General features: G+C 49.4%; 1 protein-coding gene across 11 annotated transcripts in view; it reads left to right on the top strand.

The window, feature by feature from the left end:
• Positions 1-19300, top strand: part of phf20 (PHD finger protein 20) — a 49688-nt gene extending 30388 nt beyond the window's left edge. For 9 of the 11 annotated variants that reach the window (XM_033041826.1, XM_033041825.1, XM_033041824.1 and 6 more), the window contains 11 exons: positions 1364-1645; positions 3864-4076; positions 5652-5744; positions 7993-8163; positions 11195-11379; positions 12047-12146; positions 13638-13833; positions 14376-14790; positions 15983-16003; positions 17095-17278; positions 18650-19300. In XM_033041826.1, the coding sequence (XP_032897717.1) occupies positions 1364-1645; positions 3864-4076; positions 5652-5744; positions 7993-8163; positions 11195-11379; positions 12047-12146; positions 13638-13833; positions 14376-14790; positions 15983-16003; positions 17095-17278; positions 18650-18792 (2003 nt within the window). In that variant the 3' untranslated portion in view covers positions 18793-19300. The remainder of the gene's footprint in view (positions 1-1363; positions 1646-3863; positions 4077-5651; positions 5745-7992; positions 8164-11194; positions 11380-12046; positions 12147-13637; positions 13834-14375; positions 14791-15982; positions 16004-17094; positions 17279-18649) is intronic. The other 2 variants (XM_033041833.1, XM_033041834.1) reach the window with 2 other exon arrangements.
• Positions 19301-19847: the final 547 nt, after the last annotated feature.

Here is a 19847-nt window from a genome sequence, read left to right on the forward strand (position 1 = left end):
GACGGAATCTCTGGAGAAAAGGGATGGGTGACATTTCGGGTCAGGACCCATCTTCAGATGATGCCTGACCCGCTGAGTTACTCCAGCATTTGTGTCTATTGTTGGCTTTTGTTGGGTCAGGATAAGAAATACTTAGGATGTATGGTAACTCAAAATGGTCCATTGTGTGCTGCCAGGAGTGACGTTGAACCGTTCAGTGTCTCTGGCTAGGAGAAGCCCTCTTACTTTTGTGGTCACTGCTTTCCAGATCACTGATCTACCTCCCTGCATGCTGAAGGATCTTGCTTCCCCAGTATCGTTGCCTTCCATGGGCAGCTGAGTGAAGACCTAAGCCAACACTATACTCGGTCCAGCTGGAGAATGGCTCCCCAGTCGGGTTGACTCTTCAGTTGTCTTCCCATTGTCTAATTATAATCATAATTGTAATTTATTAGCCAAGTGTAAACAGCGCTGGAGTGCGCGTACATCCCCAGGCAGGCATGCATCACTCGTGTTGAGTGCCAACGTGTCATGTATCTTCTCTCCCTCCCCCAGCACTTTCTCTGCTCTACCCCTAAAGAACAAAACTCCTTGTGAGGGTGTGAAGATGTTGCCAGGACTGAGGGGAGGCCTGAGCTATAGTGGAAGGTTGAGCAGGCTAGGACTTTATTCCTTGGAGCGCAGGAGGATGAGAGGGTTGATCTTATAGAGGTGCACAAAATCATGAGAGGAATAGAAAGGATGAATAGAAAGTGTGAGCTTGCGGTGGCACGGAGGGCGTCACTCTCTGGCGAGAGCAAGTGGCTGGTGATCACATATACACCGAGCCCTCTGGACCATTCCCCCGACTACCACCAACAGCCCTGTAGCCTGGCGCTCAGCAATGAGAAGAATTAAACCGCACGTCAGTCCAACAACCCAACGTTACCCGTGTGTGATGGGCTGTCCAAACTTGGGAAGCTCCTTGGTTTCCATCTCCTCTCCCTGACCAACGTCAGGTCTGGTGTTTTCTCCCTGGATGTTCCTGGCATGTAGATGACGTGTTACTAATCCAAACAAAGCCCATCCTATCTGTCATCCCTTGCAGTTGACGTGGGGTAAGGTGTTGTCTTGTTGCTGATCACTATTGATGTAACAACTTGTCTCGCTCCGAGGTATATCATTGACCTAACGCAACAGTATGTATTGCCTTGCTTGACACTCTGAGCATAACAGCCCAGCAGAGCTGACCGGCACTGCACTAGCTTAACATAACCTCTCTAAACTGCTCATTTTTGTACTTGCGGTGGGGGAAAAGTTTTTTTAATGATTACAGAAACTTTTTTTCTTTACCTCGCTCCTCTTGCCCTCCCACCCCCCCCCCCCCCTCAAACCCCTCCCTCAGTAACCAACACTGCCCAGAGCCCCGAGGAACAGCTGCCGCCCAAGGCGTTGATCATCGACCTCGACCACAACAAGTTTAAGTGCAAGATTGCCGAGTGCTCGAAAGCTTTCCGCAAAGCCAAGATGCTGCACTACCACATGAAGTACTACCATGGCATTGAGAAGGCAGAATCGGACCAAGGCTCCCCCAAGAGGAGCATGCAAACCCGAGGCTCCTGCGCCTCCGAGACTGAGTCGCTCCTGGACAGCCCCAAGAGGCGGCGCACCACCTCGGGCTCCTTGCGTGAGTATCTCGCCATGGGGGAGACCTCTTGTGGCAGGAGGAGGCAGTTTTGGTCCATCGTAGCTCTTTCGGAGAGTTGCTTCCCTAATGTTCATCCCTCAAAGCCTGCCATCTCCAAGACGCACTGCAGACAAGGTGATCCTATATCTGCATCCCCAGACCCCTGGCCTGATGGTATAGTTTTGTTTAGTTTATTGTCACGTGTACCGAGGTACAGTGAAAAACCTTTGTCAGCTGAAAGACTATACATGATTACAATCGAGCCATCCACATGATGAAGGGAATTACATGAATAACGTTTAGTGCAAGATAAAGTCCAGTGAAGTATGATCAAATAAGGTAGATAGTAGCTCAGAACTGTTCTCTAGTTGTTGGTGGGATGGTTCAGTTGCCTGACAACAGCCTGATAAAAGCTCAGTTTATTATCACGTGAATACGATACTGTTCGATTGATTATACCTTTAATAATCCTTTACAGGAAATTACAGTGCCACGACAGCTTCAAGACAGACATAACACCACACATTTCCTCAAATGGCTTCCATACTTAACAAGTTAAAATACAAGTTAAAATACAAGTTAAAATACAATTAATTTAAAAAAAAGTGCAGTTATTTATGCGCATTATATAATCTTATAGCAGCTGGTAAACAGGACTTCCTATGTCTCTCAGTTTTGCACATTGGTGCAATCAGCCTCTGACTGAAGATGCTGCTCTTGATCACCTTCAGGGCATGGAGTGGGTGAGTGGGGTTGGTCATTATAGAACCTAGTTTGTTCAGAGTTCTGGCCTCTGCCACCTGCTGGACCGTTCGTTGCTCAGCCCCGACCACTGAGCCGGCCTTCCTGATTAGCTTGTCCAGTCTGTTTTTATCCGCTATACGGGCGCCATCTCCCCAACAGGCCACAGCAAAAAACAGAGCACTGGCCACCACTGAATGGTAGACACTGCACAGTAGGGGTTGGCAGATGTTAAATTACCTCAGCCTCCTTAAAAAATACAGTCGGCTTTGTCCCTTCCTGTACACCGCCTCCATATGACACTTCCAGTTCAGCTCACTGTCAAGCTGCACCCCAAGGTACCTGTGATTAGCGACCACCTCCACCTCAGTGCCCTTAATGGTGATTGGTGTTGCTTGAGTCCTCCTCCTCCCCCTCCTGAAGTCCACAACTATCTCCTTTGTTTTTTTGGTGTTAAGATGGAGGTTATTGTGTGCACTCCACTCCACAAAGTTACTTATTATAGTTCAGGGTAGCAATGAGATTTAGAAGAGCGGAGTGATAATATTGGATGGTAGTACATCTTTCTTGGAAAAGCATGCGAAGAGTCGCCACAATCCGGCACCCTTTGTAGGCTAAGTTTAGTTTAGTTTTAGAGATACAACGTTGAAACAGGCCCTTCAGCCCACCGGGTCCACGCCAACTGGCAATCACCCTAGTACACTAGTTCTATCCGACACACTAAAGACAATTGACAGAAGCCAATTAACCTGCAAACCAGCACGTCTGTGGAATGTGGGAGGAAACTAGAGCATCCAAAGTCATGATCAAACCTGGAGTCTCTGCCACAGTGCGCCCAGTTTAAAAACTATTTCTTGAACCACCTTTATTTAAGTGTAATCACTTTGCTATCGTGGTGTTCATCAGTGTCCAGTGTGAACACAGTGATGATGTTGCCTCGTCATTTGGTCTTGTTGTCCACAAACAGGGCTCGCAGTCAGTGTTTATGGTGGTCCCTTATACACTTTAGGTTAAAGGTACTGCACGGAAACAGGCCCTTCAGCCCATCGTGTCCGTGCCGACCAGCGATCACCCCGTACACTCACACTGTCCATCGTTATTCACATTAGTCCCTTTATCCTGTATCCTGGACGGCTCGATTGTAATCATGTATAGACTTTCTGCTGACTGGTTAGCACACAACAAAAGCTTTCACTGTAACTCGGTACACGTGACATTTAAACTAAACGCAAACCAGGGACAATTTACAATTTTTACCAAAGCCAATTAATCTACAACCTGTACGTCCTTGGAGTGTGGGAGGGAACCGGAGCACCCGGAGAAAACCCACCTGGTCACGGGGAAGAACGTACAGACTGTGTACAGACAGCACCCGTAGCCGGGATCGAACCCGTACCTCTGGCTCTGTTAAGCAGCAACTCTACCGCTGCGCCATCGTGCCGCCCCTGTTTGCGACACTGTTTGCGTTGCCTTTCAGATGGGTCCCAGAACGTGTCCCTCCGAGACGCCCACTCTTCCAGCGTCGACCCCAGAGCCGCAAAGCTGAACGAGAAGCGACGAATCTCGGCCCCATCATCCCTCGACGTGGCTGCTCAGTCCAGGTTGTCGCTCCGGGAGAAGGCCAGGGACAACCAGACGGAGAGGTCCCACCGGAAGCTGCAGGATCGGGAACGGGGCTTCATGGACAGTGGTGAGGAGGAGCAAGGGCGATTTAGAGTTGTAGTCTCATACAGCACTGAAACAGGCCCTTCGGCCCAACTTGTCCATGCCCACCAAGATGCCCCATCTACACTAGCTGCAGCCTCCAAATAAAAGGATGTACCTTTAAAATGGAGATGAGGAGGAATTTCTCTTGCCAGACGATGGTAAATTTGTAGAATTCATTGACACAAATGCCTGTGGAGGCCAAGCTACTGGGTATTTTTAAAGCGGAGATTGATAGGTTCTTGATTAGGAAAGGTGTCAAAGGTTACAGGGAGAAGGCAGGAGAATGTGGTTGAAAAGGAAAAAAGGATCAGCCATGATTAGTTGGAGGAGTGGACTATATGGGCTGAATTGCATAATTCTGCTCCTTTGTTTTATGCCTGCTTTTGGTCCATATCCCTTTAAACCCTTCCCCCATGTATCTGTCCAAATGTCTTTTAAATGGTTTTATATGGGTTCAACTGTAAGACCATTACATATACCCACACTCTCTGTGTGTGAAAAAGTTGTCCCTCAGATTCTTATTCCATCTTTCCCCTCTCCCCATAAACTTGTGTCCTCTGTTCTTTGATTCTCCTACTCTGGGTAAAAGACTCTGCCTTCACCCTACTATTCCCCTCATGAACTTATACATACACCTCTATAAGGCACCCCTCATCCCCCTGCACTCCAAGGAATAAAGTGGGGGGCGCGGCACAGTGGCGCAGTGACAGAAACCTGGGTTCGATCCTGACATCGGGTGCTGTCTGCAGAGTTTGTAGGTTCGCCCTGTGACTGCCTGAGGCTCCTCCAGTTTCCTCCAACATCCCAAAGACATGCAGGTTTGTAAGTTAATTGCCCCTAGCGCATAGGGAGTGGTTGAGAAAATGAGATAACATAGAACAGAGTGAAGGGATGATCGCTGGTCAGCGTGGACTTGCTGGACCAAAGGGCCCCGTTTCCATAGGGATGGAGCAGTGGTAGAGTTGCTGCTTTACAGCACCAGAGACCCGGGTTCCTCTTCCCCCCCCCCCCCCCCCCCCATAGACCCCGGTTCGATCCTCACCTCGGCTGCTATCAGTATGGAGTTTGCACGTTCTTTCTGTGACCGCGTGGGTTTCCTCCACTATTCTTCCCCATCCCAAAGGCATGCGGGATTGTAGGATAATTGGCCTCTGTAAATGGCCCCTGGTGTGCAAGGAATGGGTGAGAAAGTGGGATAACATAGAACTAGTGAGATGGGGTGATCAACGGTCAGCGTGGATGATCAACGAGCTGAAGGGCCCGATTCCATGCTGCATCTTTCAGTCCATCATTCAAGTTGAATAGTTAGATACAAAATGCTGAAGTAACTCAGTGGGCCAGGCAGTATCTCTGAAGAAAAGTCTGAAGACTTCAAGACATCACCCATTCCTTTTCGTTGCCTGACCCACTGAGTTACTCCAGCATTTTGTGTCTATCTTCGGTCGAAACCAGCGTCTGCAGTTCCTTCCTACACAAGTGGAATAGTTATCCAGTTTCTCGTCATTTTTTTTTCTAAATAACTTACTTGCCTTGTTTGTCTGCTGTGGGCCGCACACAGGAATGAAAGAGAAGAACAAGGAGAAAAAGGTACGTGATTTCCTCAAGGTGAAACTGAAGAAAAAGAAAAAAAAGAAAAAAAAAGTGAAGTCAGGTGAGAGAATTTTGACATCTGGGAAATGTTTGTAGCTGGCCATGTCAGAGACAGTTGTATAAAAGACTTCTTATTTTTGTAAGGTTGTTTGTGTAATAAGACAGCAAGAATTAAAATATTTTTAGCTTGGGGCAAATTAGATAGAAGGTGAGAGATTCCAATTATTGAGGTAGAAACAAGGAACTGCAGATGATGGCTTGCACAAAAAGACAGTAGCTCAGCGGGTCAGGCAGCATCTCTGGAGAACATGGATACGTGACGTTTCAGGTCTGGACCCGATACATCACCCATCCACTTTCTCCAGAGATGCTGCCTGACCTGTTGGGTTACTCCCTCACCTAGTGCCCAGTTATTGAGGCCCCATTCAACATTGAGAGAGATTTGGAGCTGCATAAACGGGCACACAATGGAGCCACGATGTGCTGGAGATAATTTGTCCCTCCAATTCAATGCTTTGAGCCAAAAGCCAAGAGTAGTTTGGAAAGATGGATGAAGGAACGAGGAGAAGATAGCAAATGCCATCGCTGATTTCTGTGGAGCAGTCACTTCCAGCACAGACTGGATATGGTAACTGCAATGCAATTTTCTATGTGTTAAAACATGTATTGTTCTTTCAGCAGGTGGCAATAGTGGTGTGTGTGTGCGAGTACAAGTGTGTATCCGCGTGTACACGTGACTCACGGACGCATGCATGCGAGTCTCGGTGTGTGTGTGCATGCTCGCGCGCGTGTTTTTGTTGAAAGCTTTCACCGTGGCAAAGGTCCTAACCAATCCCCGGAATTATTTCCCCACCTGTTCCTCTGACTATATTGCAATTCATCTCCAGCGGACCGATGAATTGTTCCCAGTCACCTGGATGACAAAGCACTGTTTGTTATCTCCTGGGCAGTTGAGGATCGATGAGGCGTTATATGGCACTGGTCAGACTGCGTTTGGGGTATTGTGAGCAATTTTGCGCTCCTTATATGAGGAAGGATGTGCAGGCGTTGGAGAGGATCCAGAGGACGTTCATGAGAATGATCCCGGGAATGATTTGGTTGAAGTATGATGAGCGTTTGATGGCACTGGGCCTGTAGTATGGATGAAGTATGACGGCACTGGGCCTGAACTCACTGTGGAGTTTAAAAGGATGAGGAGGGACTGAATGAAACTTACCGAATAGTGAAAGGCCTGGATAGAGTGGATGTGGAGAGGATATTTCCACTAATGGAACCATTCTGCCCATCAAGTCTACTCCATTCAATCATGGCTTACCTATCTATCCCACTCAACCCCATTCTCCTCATAACTCCTAACTCCCGTACTAATCAAGAAACTCAATCTCTGCCTTAAAAAGATTCATTGACTTGGCCTCCACAGCTTCTGTGGCAATGAATTCCACAGATTCACCACCCTCTGGGTGAGACATTCCTCATCATTTCCTTCCTAAAGGTACGTCCTTTTATTCTGAAGCTACGGCCTCTAGTCCTAGACTCTCCCACTAGTGGAAATATTCTCTCCACATCCACTCTGTGCAAGCCTATCACCTCAGCACTTGGTAGGACCAACCAGAACCTGTTCCTTGATGTTCCCCCTCCCCAGACCCATGGGATCTCCCAAAGTGGTTCATCTCACCACCTGGTTCAGGCGGAACTCTGGGGCAGGCTAATTAAGACACAAAATGCTGGAGCAACTCAGCGTGTCAGGCAGCATCCCTGGAGATCGTGGATAGGTATAGGAAGGAACTGCAGATGATGGAGTATAGCAAAGATAGACACAACATGCTGGAGTAACTCAGCAGGTCAGCATCTCTGGAGAAAATGAATGGCTAACATTTTGGGTCGGAACCTTTATTCAGACTGGAAGGTGGGGGGGTTGGGGGGGAGTGGGGGTATACTCAAGGTGAGAAAAGGACAGGACAAATCAGGCCGGCAACAGAGGACCTCAGGAAGGATGGAGCCCACAATGGTCCGTTGTTGGCTGTGAAGGTGTGATAACAAGAGTGATACAAGGACACGACGAATGGAACATGGATAGGTGATGTTTCAGACCGATGAATGTTGGTCTTTCCTGAGATACCAACAGGCAAGATGGTCTCTGCTCACCCCCTCGGATGGAGGTGTCTGGATCAGCGTTCCTTTTCTCCGAGATAACACGGCCCTCTCACGATCGGCGAATCAGTGCTGTATTGCCTGTTTATTTATCTCGCTTCTGGCCGATGTTGTTATTGAGCGTGTTGTGCTGATGCCTTTGAATTCTTTGATCGCAGAGCTTTCTGACAGTGAAGAGAACGTAGATGTCTCCAGAGATTGCCCACCTAAAAAATCCACATTCCTCTCAACCAGATCTTCCTCCTCTTACAAATTTCCCTTCTCCCATAAATACACAACCTTATGCACTTCTGACTCGGGATACCTCATGGAAGGACTGAAGTTTGACGGTTGGTGATCTGATTTTCTTTTTGCTTTATTCCCCCACCTTCTCTCCAAAATGCACAAATGCAGTGCCCTGTGTTGTATTTAAAAATATTCTGCGATAGAAGGAACTTGCATTTGTCTGTGTAGGTAGGAACTGCAGATGCTAGTTTACACCGAAGATAGACACAAAAAGCTGCAATAACTCAGCGGGTCAGGCAGCATCTCTGGAGAAAAGGAATGTGACATTTCGGGTGGAGACCCTTCTTCGGACCGAGAGCTCGGGGAGAGGGAAATGAGAGATACGAGAAGGTACATAGAACAAATGAATGAACTGTATGCAAAAGGACAAATCAAAGCCATCGACGATGAGGTGGAGCCCACACAAAGGGCAGCAAGGGACCATTGTGGGCTCTACCTTTCAGCGGTGAGCTCTCTTCCAAGTGAAATAGGAGGTGAGGGAGGCTGGAGGCTGAAAAGGTCTTTCGGGTTCTTGGTGCGTTTGGTGAGTGAAGAGGTTTCCAACGTTTAGAAAGGAGATGAGGAGGAATTTCTTTAGTCAGAGGGTGGTAAATCTGTGGAATTCATTGCCACAGGTGGCTGTGGAGGCCAAGTCAGTGGATATTTTTAAGGCAGAGATTGACAAATTCTTGATTCGTAAGGGTGTCAGGGGTCATGGGGAGAAGACAGGAGAGTGCGGAAGGATAGATCAGCCACGATTGAATGGCGGTGTAGACTTGATGGACCAATTGGCCTAATTCTGATACAATGACATGTGAACATGTGGAGGGGGAGGAGAAGAAACGAGATGTCAACACATGCCAGTCAGTGCTAAGAAATCAAGGTCATTAGTGGAAAAAGAGAGTGCTGAGATGAAGGCCCTTGCCAACAAGAACCAGTTTGAGATGAGTAGCACGGAATGATGTTAGATGAGAGACAAAGGTTGACTAGGTTGCATCACAAACACCGACAGGGACTATTAGGGCTGATGTTCCACGTGGGCGATAGAATTTGTAAGGAGCGATTGGATTGGATATATTGGCTTGATTGCACTCCCATTTTAATCCCAAAAGTGCCCCTGGGGAGCATTGTTTATAGATATCGCGGAAACAGGCCAAGCTAGCCTGCACCTGCCAGCGATCACCCCATACACTAGCACTATCATGCACACTAGGGATAATTTACAACCAAAGTCAATTAACCTACAAACCTGTACATCTTTGGAGTGTGGGAGGAAAACGGAGCACCCGGAGAAAATCCACATGGTCACAGGGAGAACGTACAAGCTATGTACAGACAGCACCCGTAGTCGGGGTCGAACCCGTGTTGCTGGTGCTGTGAGGCAGAAAGTGACACGGGGAGATGTAGGGAGGAGATTCCTGAGCTTGCAGCCTCAGCGATTCTCCCCGTTCAGAGCAAGTCAAGAGGCCAGAGATGAGAGGCACAGATGCGACCCAGGCTTTAGTTGGTCTACATGTATCGCCCTGGGTAACAAGGAGAGTTGCCGTGGTCAGAAACGAATGCCAGAAGCAGATTTGCAAGCGATTCAAGAAATGATTTGCACTTGATCGAAAGGTAAAGTGGAAAGATTTAAAGGAAGTTGCAAGGTAGTGTATTCAGGTGGTGAATCCTTGCTGAAAGCACAATGGCTTCACTTATCTGCACCTGCCACAGCTCCCTCCAGTATTTTCTAGTATAGTTAAAGATACAGCGCGGAAACAGACCCTTCGGCCCACCGAGTCCGCACCGACCAGCGATCCCTGCACATTCACACTAGGGATAATTTACAATTATACCACGACAATAAACCTACAAACCTGCACGTCTTTGGAGTGTGGGAGGAAACCGAAGATCTCGGAGAAGACCCGCGGGGAGAACGCACAAACTCTGTACAGACAGCACTTGTAGTCAGGATTGGACCCGTGTCTCTGGCACTGTGAGGCAGTAACTCTACTGCCGTGCCACCCACTTGATGCAGAGGTTGGAGACAGGTAGCAAGAGCAGCTTTAGAGGCCTTGGTGTGTTAACCTGCTCCCGTTGACTTTGTGTCCTGCATGCTTGAAAACAAAGTATTAATTTTATGTAATGCTTTTCATGACCTCAATACTTCCCCGTGCCATTGGATTAAAATGTATAACGGTGTACAGAGTTGTACCACAATATTGATTGAAAACTATTTGGTTTGACTTTGAAAATACTCTGGGAAGAAGGCAACAAGTGGAGGATTAAGTGTCTGAAGTTTATTTTGGTTGGTGGGCAGGAGGGAGTATCTATTCCCTCAGTTTTTAGAGATACAGCGTGGAAACAGGCCCTTTGGCCCACTGAGTGCGCGCTAACCAGCAATCCCCGTACACTAGCATTAGCTTACACGCTAGGAACAATTTACAGAAGCCAATTAACCTACAAACCTGCACGTCTTTGGAGTGTGCGAGGAAACCGGAGCACCTGGAGAAAACCCACGTGGTCACAGGGAGAAGGTATAAATTCTGTACTGACAGCACCGGAGGTCATGATGGAACCTGGGTCACCAGCGCCATGAGGCAGCAACCCCATCGCTGTGCCATCTCCCCCCCCCCACCCCCCCCCGTTTATTGTTTGTGCCCGAGTACTCGTGTTGAGACCTGCCTTTGTTAATGTTGATTACATTGTATACATTTGTCCAGAAAGACCAAAGACACTTTAACACTGACGCTACTTCTGCATCACACTTCTTTCACTCTGCTACTCTCTCCCTCCTATTCTTGGCCTCGTCCCCAGCCTCCTCCTGCCCCCTCATCGCAGGACATTTGCATGCTTTCATTCTTGCTGGGGGCATTCACTCACCCTCTGTGTTTTCCCCCACAAATTGGGTCGACTTATTTCTTGCCCACAGCTGCAATCTGCCTCTGATCTTCCCCAGCACCCAGGGCCGAGTGTTCAGTTTAGAGATACAGCATGGAAACAGGCCGGGTCTCTGGCGCTGAGAAACAGCGGCTCTACCTGCTGCGCCACTGTGTGTTGCTGTCTGTGATTTTCTTTCCCGCTGGCGGAGGCTGACGGCGGTGCCGATGTTGTTAGATGTTTCAGATGACGATCCCACGAGCGACTCGTCCACGGACAGCCTGATGTGGAGCGAGGACGAGTACAGTCAGGAAGTTGACGTGACCACCAACCCCTACGACACGGGCGACGGGGAGGACAGCCAGCTGGAGGTCGTGCGCTGCATCTGCGAAGTGGAGGAGGAGAACGAGTTCATGATCCAGGTATCAACGCCGTGCCGTAGAACTAATACAAATTTTAACCACAATAATCGATCCAAGACAGCAGATCAGAGCAGCGTCACGGAGGGGTTGTGTTCCTTGAAATCGATCCACATCCCAATTTATGTATTATCTATTTTTGAGTTTAGTTTATTGCCACATGTACCACTTTTTGCCGATTTTCCGTGAACCGGTGGTCCGGCACCTCCGTTAATCCAGTTCAAATTACGAGAGGGCACTCGAAATCCCAACCCCCCCCCCTCCCCCCCCCGGAAAGTGTGGCTCATTGGGACTTCCACGGCGATCGGCGGGTTGAATTTGCCCCCTGAGGCTGGGGCTCTGGAAGTCCGGCCCGGCTGAAGCCGGCAGATCTGTTCCCATAGCCGACTTCCGAGGCTGACTTAGCGGGCCGCCATCTCGGCTCCAGGGTGGACCGTCCCAGTACCGTTGGACTCCTCTTGGAGGCCGCGACCTCTGCTGGGCCGGATAATCCAGCAAGGCTCTGGAATCGCGGGTGCCAGAACAAATGGTGCTGGACCCGTATCTTAATCATGGCCATGCTCTGGCAATGATATCTAGCTTGAACGGTGTGTTTCAGAAACAGCTCATAGTAAATGTCCAGGCTAATTTGTGAGCGGTAACTGATCTCACTTCCATGTTCCCCTGGCAGTGTGAGGAGTGTCTATGCTGGCAACACGGTGTTTGCATGGGCTTGCTGGAGGATAGTGTTCCCGAGATCTACACCTGCTACATGTGCCGCGACCCGCCAGGTGAGTGTCAGGTTAGCCAAACAAAACGTGGTCAAAGGTCACCTATACCTTTCCTCCGGAGTTGCTGCCTGACCTGCTGGGTTACTCCAGCACTTTGTGTTTGTCTTTGGTATAAACCGGCAACTGCAGTTCCTTGTGTTACAGTAGACAATAGATGCAGGAATAGGCCATTCGGCCCTTCGAGCCAGCACCACCATTCAATGTGATCATGGCTGATCATTCACATTCAGTACCCCGTTCCTGCCTTCTCACCATATCCCCTGACTCCGCTATCTTTAAGAGCTCGATCGAACTTACACATTCAGTAAGTTAGTTACATTTTCGTGCTCTATCAGCTTACATTCTCTGCAGTGTCCTGTGCTCCTGGGCATTGGAGTTGCCGAACCAGTAAAAAATTCTCCCACTAGTGGAAACATCCTGGCATCTACCCCATTTTATCCCCTCCGGATCTTTGTATGTTTCAGTAAGATCATTTATTCTTCTAAATTCTGAACTTCATAAGTCATAGGAGCAGAAGTAGGCCATTCGGCCCATCACGTCTCCTCCGCCATTCAATCGTGGCTGATCTATCTTTCCCTCTCAACCCCATTCTCCAGCCTTCTCCCCATAACCATTGACACCCTTACTAATCAAGTATCTGTCAATATCTGCCTTAAAAATATGTATTGACTTGGCCTCCACAGCCGTCTGTGACAATGAATTCCACAGATTTACCACCCTCTGACTAAAGAAATTCCTCCTCATCTCCTTTCTAAAGATACGTCCTTTTATTCTCTGAAGAGTATTGATGGGTTTTTTTTTAGCTGCTTGCAATCAGAAACTTCTCTCATGGAGCATTGAAGAGTACAGCACAGGAACAATGTGCCACGATGTTTGTGTCGACCATGATGCCTAGCTGAACTGATCTCATCTAATAATGGATGGGATTTATATAGCGCCTTTCTAATACTCCAGGCGCTTTACATCGCATTATTCATTCACTCCTCAGTCACACTCGGTGGTGGTAAGCTACTTCTGTAGCCACAGCTGCCCTGGGGCAGACTGACGGAAGCGTGGCTGCCAATCTGCGCCTACGGCCCCTCCGACCACCACCAATCACTCACACACATTCACACACAGGCAAAGGTGGGTGAAGTGTCTTGCCCAAGGACACAACGACAGTATGTACTCCAAGCGGGATTCGAACCGGCTACCTTCCGGTTGCCAGCCGAACACTTAGCCCATTGTGCCATCTGCCTGCACGTGATCCATAAACGTCCATTCACCGCACTATCTTGTTCCTATCTAAACGCCTTTTATACCCCACTATTGTACCTGCTTCCACCACCACCCGGCAATGTGTTCCAGGCCCCCACCACCCACTGTGTAAAAAAAAATATTCTGTTGTGCTGCAGCAAGCACAAATTTCATTGTCCTATCTGGGACACATGACAATAAACTCTCTTGACTTGACTCTTATTGTGGATGATCGATCTATTCTTTCTGCTGCAGAACATCGCTTGAGTTCCAGATACTGGTATGACAAGGAGTGGCTCAGCAGTGGCCACATGCATGGCCTGACCTTTCTCAAAGAGAATTACTCTCATCAGAACAGCGGCAATATAGTTGCGACACACCAGCTACTGGGAGACGTGCACCGGGTGATCGAGGTACTACACGGGCTGCAGCTGAAGATATACATCCTCCAGTAAGTAGCGGCACTGCTGGGTGTAACAATGAACCAAATGCTGCCATTTGTCATCAATAATTATGATCACAAAGACTATAGAATCAACATCACCCCATCTTCCCAACAGTAGACAGACGCACAGTGCTGGAGTTACTCAGCGGGTCAGGCAGCATCTTTGGAGAAAAAGGATGGGAGACGTTTTGGGTTGTGACCCTCCTTCAGACTGAAAGTAGATGGGAGGGAACTGGAGGAAAAGCATAGAACCAATCAGGGCTGGAAACTGATGACCAAGGAAGGGTGGAGCCCACAATGGTCTATTGTTGACTGGGGAAGAGGTGATAATGAAGGGATACAAGGATGCGAACAGTGGAACTAGTGGGACGACTAGGGTGGGTGGGGGGGGGGGGGAAATGCAAGAGTTACTTGGAATTAGATAAATCAATATTCATACCTATCCAATGTAAACTGCCCAAGCGAAATATGAGGTGCTGTTCCTTGATCCAGTTCCTTGCTTCTACCCTGCTGGAACGTTGACTGTTGTGTGATTTGTTTGTCCTCAGGAATAAGGATCAACCAGACCTGAAGCTGTGGTCCAAGCCCTGGCGGGTCAACTCCACCGCCATCGAGAAGTTACGGGAAAGGCACAGTGCGCCCAGTGAAGACAGCAACAGCGGCCTGAGCGCCAGCGCGCCGGGCAGGACCCCGAATGGCACGTCGGAGCGGCAGAACAGGGTCCCGGTCATCGAGGAGTCCTACATCACCAGCGAGCACTGCTACCAGAAGCCCCGGGCCTACTATCCTGCCGCCGAGCAGCGGCTGGTGGTGGAGACCAGGAACTCCTCGCTGGACGAAGGTTTCGGGCGGATGCGGGAGAACGGGGACGAGACGCTGGCCGAGAGGTTCGGCAGGAACGTCGATGAAGACTCAGGGCGGCCCGACTATGATTTTCGTCGAGAGCAAGACAGCGTCTGCAAGGTGAGTGGCTCCTAGGGAGATCTTTGCCCCGGTGTTCCACAGAAATAGACTGGTTAGTCCGCATTTGATGCATTGCGTGTAGTTTAATTTAGAGATACAGCATGGAAACAGGCCCTTCGGCCCACCGTGTCCATGCCGACCAATGATCACCCGTACACTAGTTCTGTACTACACAGGAGGAACAATTTACAGAATCGTATTCAGCCTACAATCCTGCACGCATTTGGAGTGTGGAAGGAAACCAGAGCACCCAGAGGAAACCCACACAGTCACAGGGAGAACGTATAAACTCTGTACAGACGGCACCTGCGGTCAGGATTGAACCCGGGGTCTCTGGCGCTGTAAGGTGGCAACTCTACCGCTGCGCCACTGTGCCATCCTAGTTCCGGTCGACCCATTACAGGAAGGATGTGGAGGTTTTGGAAAGGGCGCAGAGGAGATTCACCAGAAAGATGCCTGGATTAGAGGATATTAGATACAAGGAGAGGCTGGACAGACTTGGATCATTTTCTCTGGAATGCCAGAGGTTGTGGGGGGGGGGGGGGTCCTGATAGAAATATAGGTGCAGGAGTAGGCCATTCGGCCCTTCGAGCCTGCACCGCCATCCAAAGTGGTCATGGCTGATCATCTAAAATCAGTGCCCCGTTCATGCTTTTACCCCATATCCCTTGATTCCTTCAGCCCTAAGAACTAAATCTAACTCTCTTTTGAAAACATCAGAAGTATATAAAATGATGAGAGGCACAGATAGTGTAGACCGGCAGAACCTTTTTCCCAGGATGGAAATGTCAAAGACTAAAGGGCAGAGCTTTAAGCTTTGAGGGGCAAAGTGTAAATGAACTGTGTAATGCAAGTTGTACACAGAGGGTGGGGAGTGGTGGGAATGCCCTGGCAGTGGAGGCAGATACGATATTTAAGATGGCATTTAAGGGGTTTTTGGATGGCGCATGGAATGCAGAGAATGTAGGGATATGGATCATGTACAGGTTGTATATGTAACCCACATCCCTCCATTCCCTGCATATCCATGTGCCTATCCAATAGCCCCTTAAATCGTATTCATCATTGGCATCATATCCAGCACAGACATTGTGGGCCGAAGGGCCTACACCTGTGCCGTAGTGTTCTATGAGAACTTTCCTCCATCAGCTGAAGCAGCCCCTGATGTACTTGTTTATTTGTTTGTTTACAGGACGAGAGCAGCACGGGCAAGGTAAGAGTTCTTTGTCCTTCCGTGTCTTCCCTCAAAGCCAGTGGGTGGCTGGGCTATCTCAGGGGGGCTGTGTCTAGACTCACACTCAGTACGGGGGACTGATTCTCGTCCCTGAAGGGCTTTAGTGCATCACATGAGTTTCCATAGCAATCTGGTAATGTCACAAACATTGGTGCAAACCTTTAATTACAAATCAAGTACATTTGCTTGATGATATGATGGAGTTTCAGCTTCTGATTTCAGATCAATAGTCCAGGCCTTTAGATGCTTCCAGTGTTAATCAAGTCCAGTAATAGCCACTGTCTAGTTTAGAGATACAGCGCAGAGACAAGCCCTTCGGCCCACCAAGTCCGTGCCGACCAGCAATCACCCTGTACACCAGCACTATCCTACACACTAGGGACAATTTACAATTTTACTGAAGCTACTTAACTTACAAGGGTATGGGAGGAAACCGGAGCACCCGGAGAAACCCCCACGTGGTCACAGGAAGAAGGTACAAACTCCATGCAGAGAGCACCCACAGTCAGTATCGAACCTAGTTCTCTGGCGCTGTGAGGCAGCAACTCTAGTGCTGAGTCACTGATCATGTAGCTGATAGTGGAATCGGACACGGTGCAAGTGTGTTTACATAAAGCAAAAGGATTTGTCAACAGAGTTAGAGGCAACAAATCTGAGATTTGTTCTGCAAGGGCAGCTTGGGGAGATTAGAGGAGGACGCAGATTGCAATAACCGAGCATGTGTCGCCGACAACACACTGGCTGCACTTGATCACACGCGCACACAATTGGCCAATAATTAAACACCAGATTGTTGACCAGGACAAGTGATTGACCAGCTCATGAAACATCTTTGCAAGCCGCTTCCAACAAAAAAAAGACTTTTCCTTCCAGAATTTGTTTTTAGTTTAATTAGTTTAATTATCTCTCTCTCTCTCCCTTTCTCTCTCTCTCGCTCTGCCTTTCTCTCTCTCTCTCTCTCTCCCTGCCCCTCTCTCTCTCTCTCTCTCTGCCACTCTCCCTCTCTCCCTCTCTCTCTCTGCCTCTGCCTCTGTCTCTGTCTCTCTCCGCCCCTCTCTCCCTCCTGTCAGGTCCATGGCAGTGGGCCGACAGCTGAGCCGCAGGGTGAGCAGGAGAGCGGTGGGCCGAGGCAGGTGGAGGAAGGAGGAGCGGGGGACTCCCAGCTGCAGTGGCAAGTCAACCTGCTGGCACATGTGGAGTCTCTCCAGGACGAGGCCTGTCACAGGATGGACTTCATCGAGAGAGAGCTGGACGGTGAGTCATGATCATACGATGCAGAATCAGGCCCTTCTAAGATGCCCTAACTAAGCTAGTCCCACCTGCCCACGTTTGGCCCATATCCCTCTAAACCATTCCCATTCATGTATCTGTCCAAAGGGTCAGAAGTAGATTCCGACCTGAAACGTCTCCCATCATTTTTCTCCAGAGATGCTGCCTGACCCGCTGAGTTACTCCAGCACTTTGTCTCTATTTTCAGTATAAACGAGCATCCACAGTTCTTTTCTACACACTACCTGTCCAAATGTCTTCGATGTGCCTGCTTCAACTACTTCCTCTGGCAGCTTGGTCCATATACCCACCACCCTCTGTAGTGTGGGTGGGAGAGCGGTCGGTGTGGCAGATCCTCCCCAACCAACAGGGAAACGCTCAAGGGACAGGTGAAGTGTTTCCTCTGGTCCCTTTGTCCCACAGTTGAATGAGGCAAGACCAGGTCTTATTGGGGTGCTTACACAGATGTGTTCACTCATTGGGAAAGACTTGAGTGGGGAGATTACAAGATATGGGGCTGGCCTTTTAAAAAAACAGGTTGCTTAGAGGCGGCAGCATGGAGCAGCAGTAGAGTTGCTGCCACACAGTACCAGAGACCCGGGTTTGAGCCAGACCTCGAGTGCTGTCTTTGTGGAGTTTGTTCGTTCTCCCTGTGACCGCGTGGGTTTTCTCCGGGTGCTCTGGCCTCCTCCCACACCCCAACAACATGTGGGCTGGTAGGAGTGAGATGACCATAGAACTAGTGTGGATGAAGGGTCTGTTTCCATGTTGTTTCTTTGGATACAATAGGTTTGGGGGGATATGGGCCAAGCGCAGCCAGGTGGGACTAGGCAAGTTGGTCGGCGTGAGCAACATCTCTGGAGGAAAAGAATGGGTGACACTTTGGGTCTGAACCCTTCTTCATACTGAAAGTAGAGGTGGGGGAGGGAGGGGGTAACTGGAGGTGAGAAAAGGCCAGAACAAATCAGGTCCAGCAGCAGATGACCAAGGAAGGGTGGAGCCCATAATGGCCCATTGTAGGTTGGGGAAGAGGTGTTAACACAGGGATGCAGGGAGTTCATGCTGACCAGATTTCGCCCCGTACACTAGCACTATCCTACACACTAGGGACAATTTAACCAAGTAACGTACAAACCTGTACGTCTTTGGAGTGTAGGAGGAAGCCAGAGCACCCGGAGTAAAACCCACACGATCACAGGGAGAACGTACAAACTCCGTACAGACAGCACTGAAGTCAGGATCAAACCCGGGTCTCTGGTGCTGTGAGGCAGCAACTCTACTGCTGTGCCGCCCTAGTGTTCGGCTGCTGCAAGCTCTACATGCGTGTAATTCCATCTCCTTTGTTTGACCCTCTAGTTCTGGAGAGCTGGCTGGACTACTCCGGCGAGCTGGAACCCCCGGATCCATTGGCAAGGCTGCCTCAACTCAAGAACAGGATGAAACAGCTGCTTGCGGACTTGGGCAAGGTGCAGCAGATCGCCTCCTACTGCCCTGTGTGAGCTACGCCTCTAACGCTGGCGGACGGACGCTCCCTCGACCACAGGCTGTTGCCTGCCCAGGGGAGAGAGGGGTTGGGGGGGGGGGGTGGGGGGGTGGTCAGACAGTCCAACGTCCCCAGGGACCCCACCATCGCCAACACTGCCCACGGCCGTAAACGGAAGCCACTTGGATCTGCATTTAACGCCGACAAATCCGGACTCATGTTTGTACTTTTTATTCTGTCTGTCTACATTTTGCGTCAGCTCTTGAGCCCTCTCATGGAGTTCTGCGGCGTTAACGAGGGGGAGATGGCCCCCGCCCGGGTGTGCAGCTTTGACTCTCGGTCGAGGGGAAGATGAGGCCTTATGATCAGCGGCCATCCGCACGCCCCCTGCTGGTTCTGTATCGCTCGCACACCCAGTGTCGTTGGATACCATCAGAGAGCTTGATTGCCCAAGTGGGGTGGGGGAGGGGGGCTGGAAAAGCATTGTAAAGAATTTAGTACTTTCTTAAATCCTTGTGTCGATCTTTGTTGCCGTTTTATTTTGAATGGTAAACACTACTGGCGTGCGGGACAGGCAGGGATGGGTGTGTCAGGTCCAGGAGCACTAGTTTAGTTAAAGGTAGACACAAAATGCTGGCGTATCTCAGCGGGACAGGCAGCATCTCTGGAGAGAAGGAATGGGTGACGATTTGGGTCGAGACCCTTCTTCAGACTGATCTTCCGTCTGAAGAAGGGTCTCGACCCGAAACATCATCCATTCCTTCTCTCCAGAGATGCTGCCTGTCCCGCTGAGTTACTCCTGCATTTTGTGTCTACCTTCGATTTAAACCAGCATCTGCAGTTCTTTCCTACTAGTTTAGTTAAGTTTAGAGATACAGCGCAGAAACAGCCCCTACGTCCCACAGAGTTCACGCCAACCATAGATCACCCCGTACATTGACACTATCTTACACACTAGGGACAATTTGCAATTTACCAAAGGCAATTAACCTACAAACCTGTAGGTCTTTGGAGTGTTGGAGGAAAATGGAGCACCCGGGCACAACCCACATGGTCACAGGAGGAACATAC

Source organism: Amblyraja radiata, chromosome 23 (genome assembly GCF_010909765.2).
Source record: "Amblyraja radiata isolate CabotCenter1 chromosome 23, sAmbRad1.1.pri, whole genome shotgun sequence".
Taxonomy (NCBI): Eukaryota; Metazoa; Chordata; class Chondrichthyes; order Rajiformes; family Rajidae; genus Amblyraja; species Amblyraja radiata.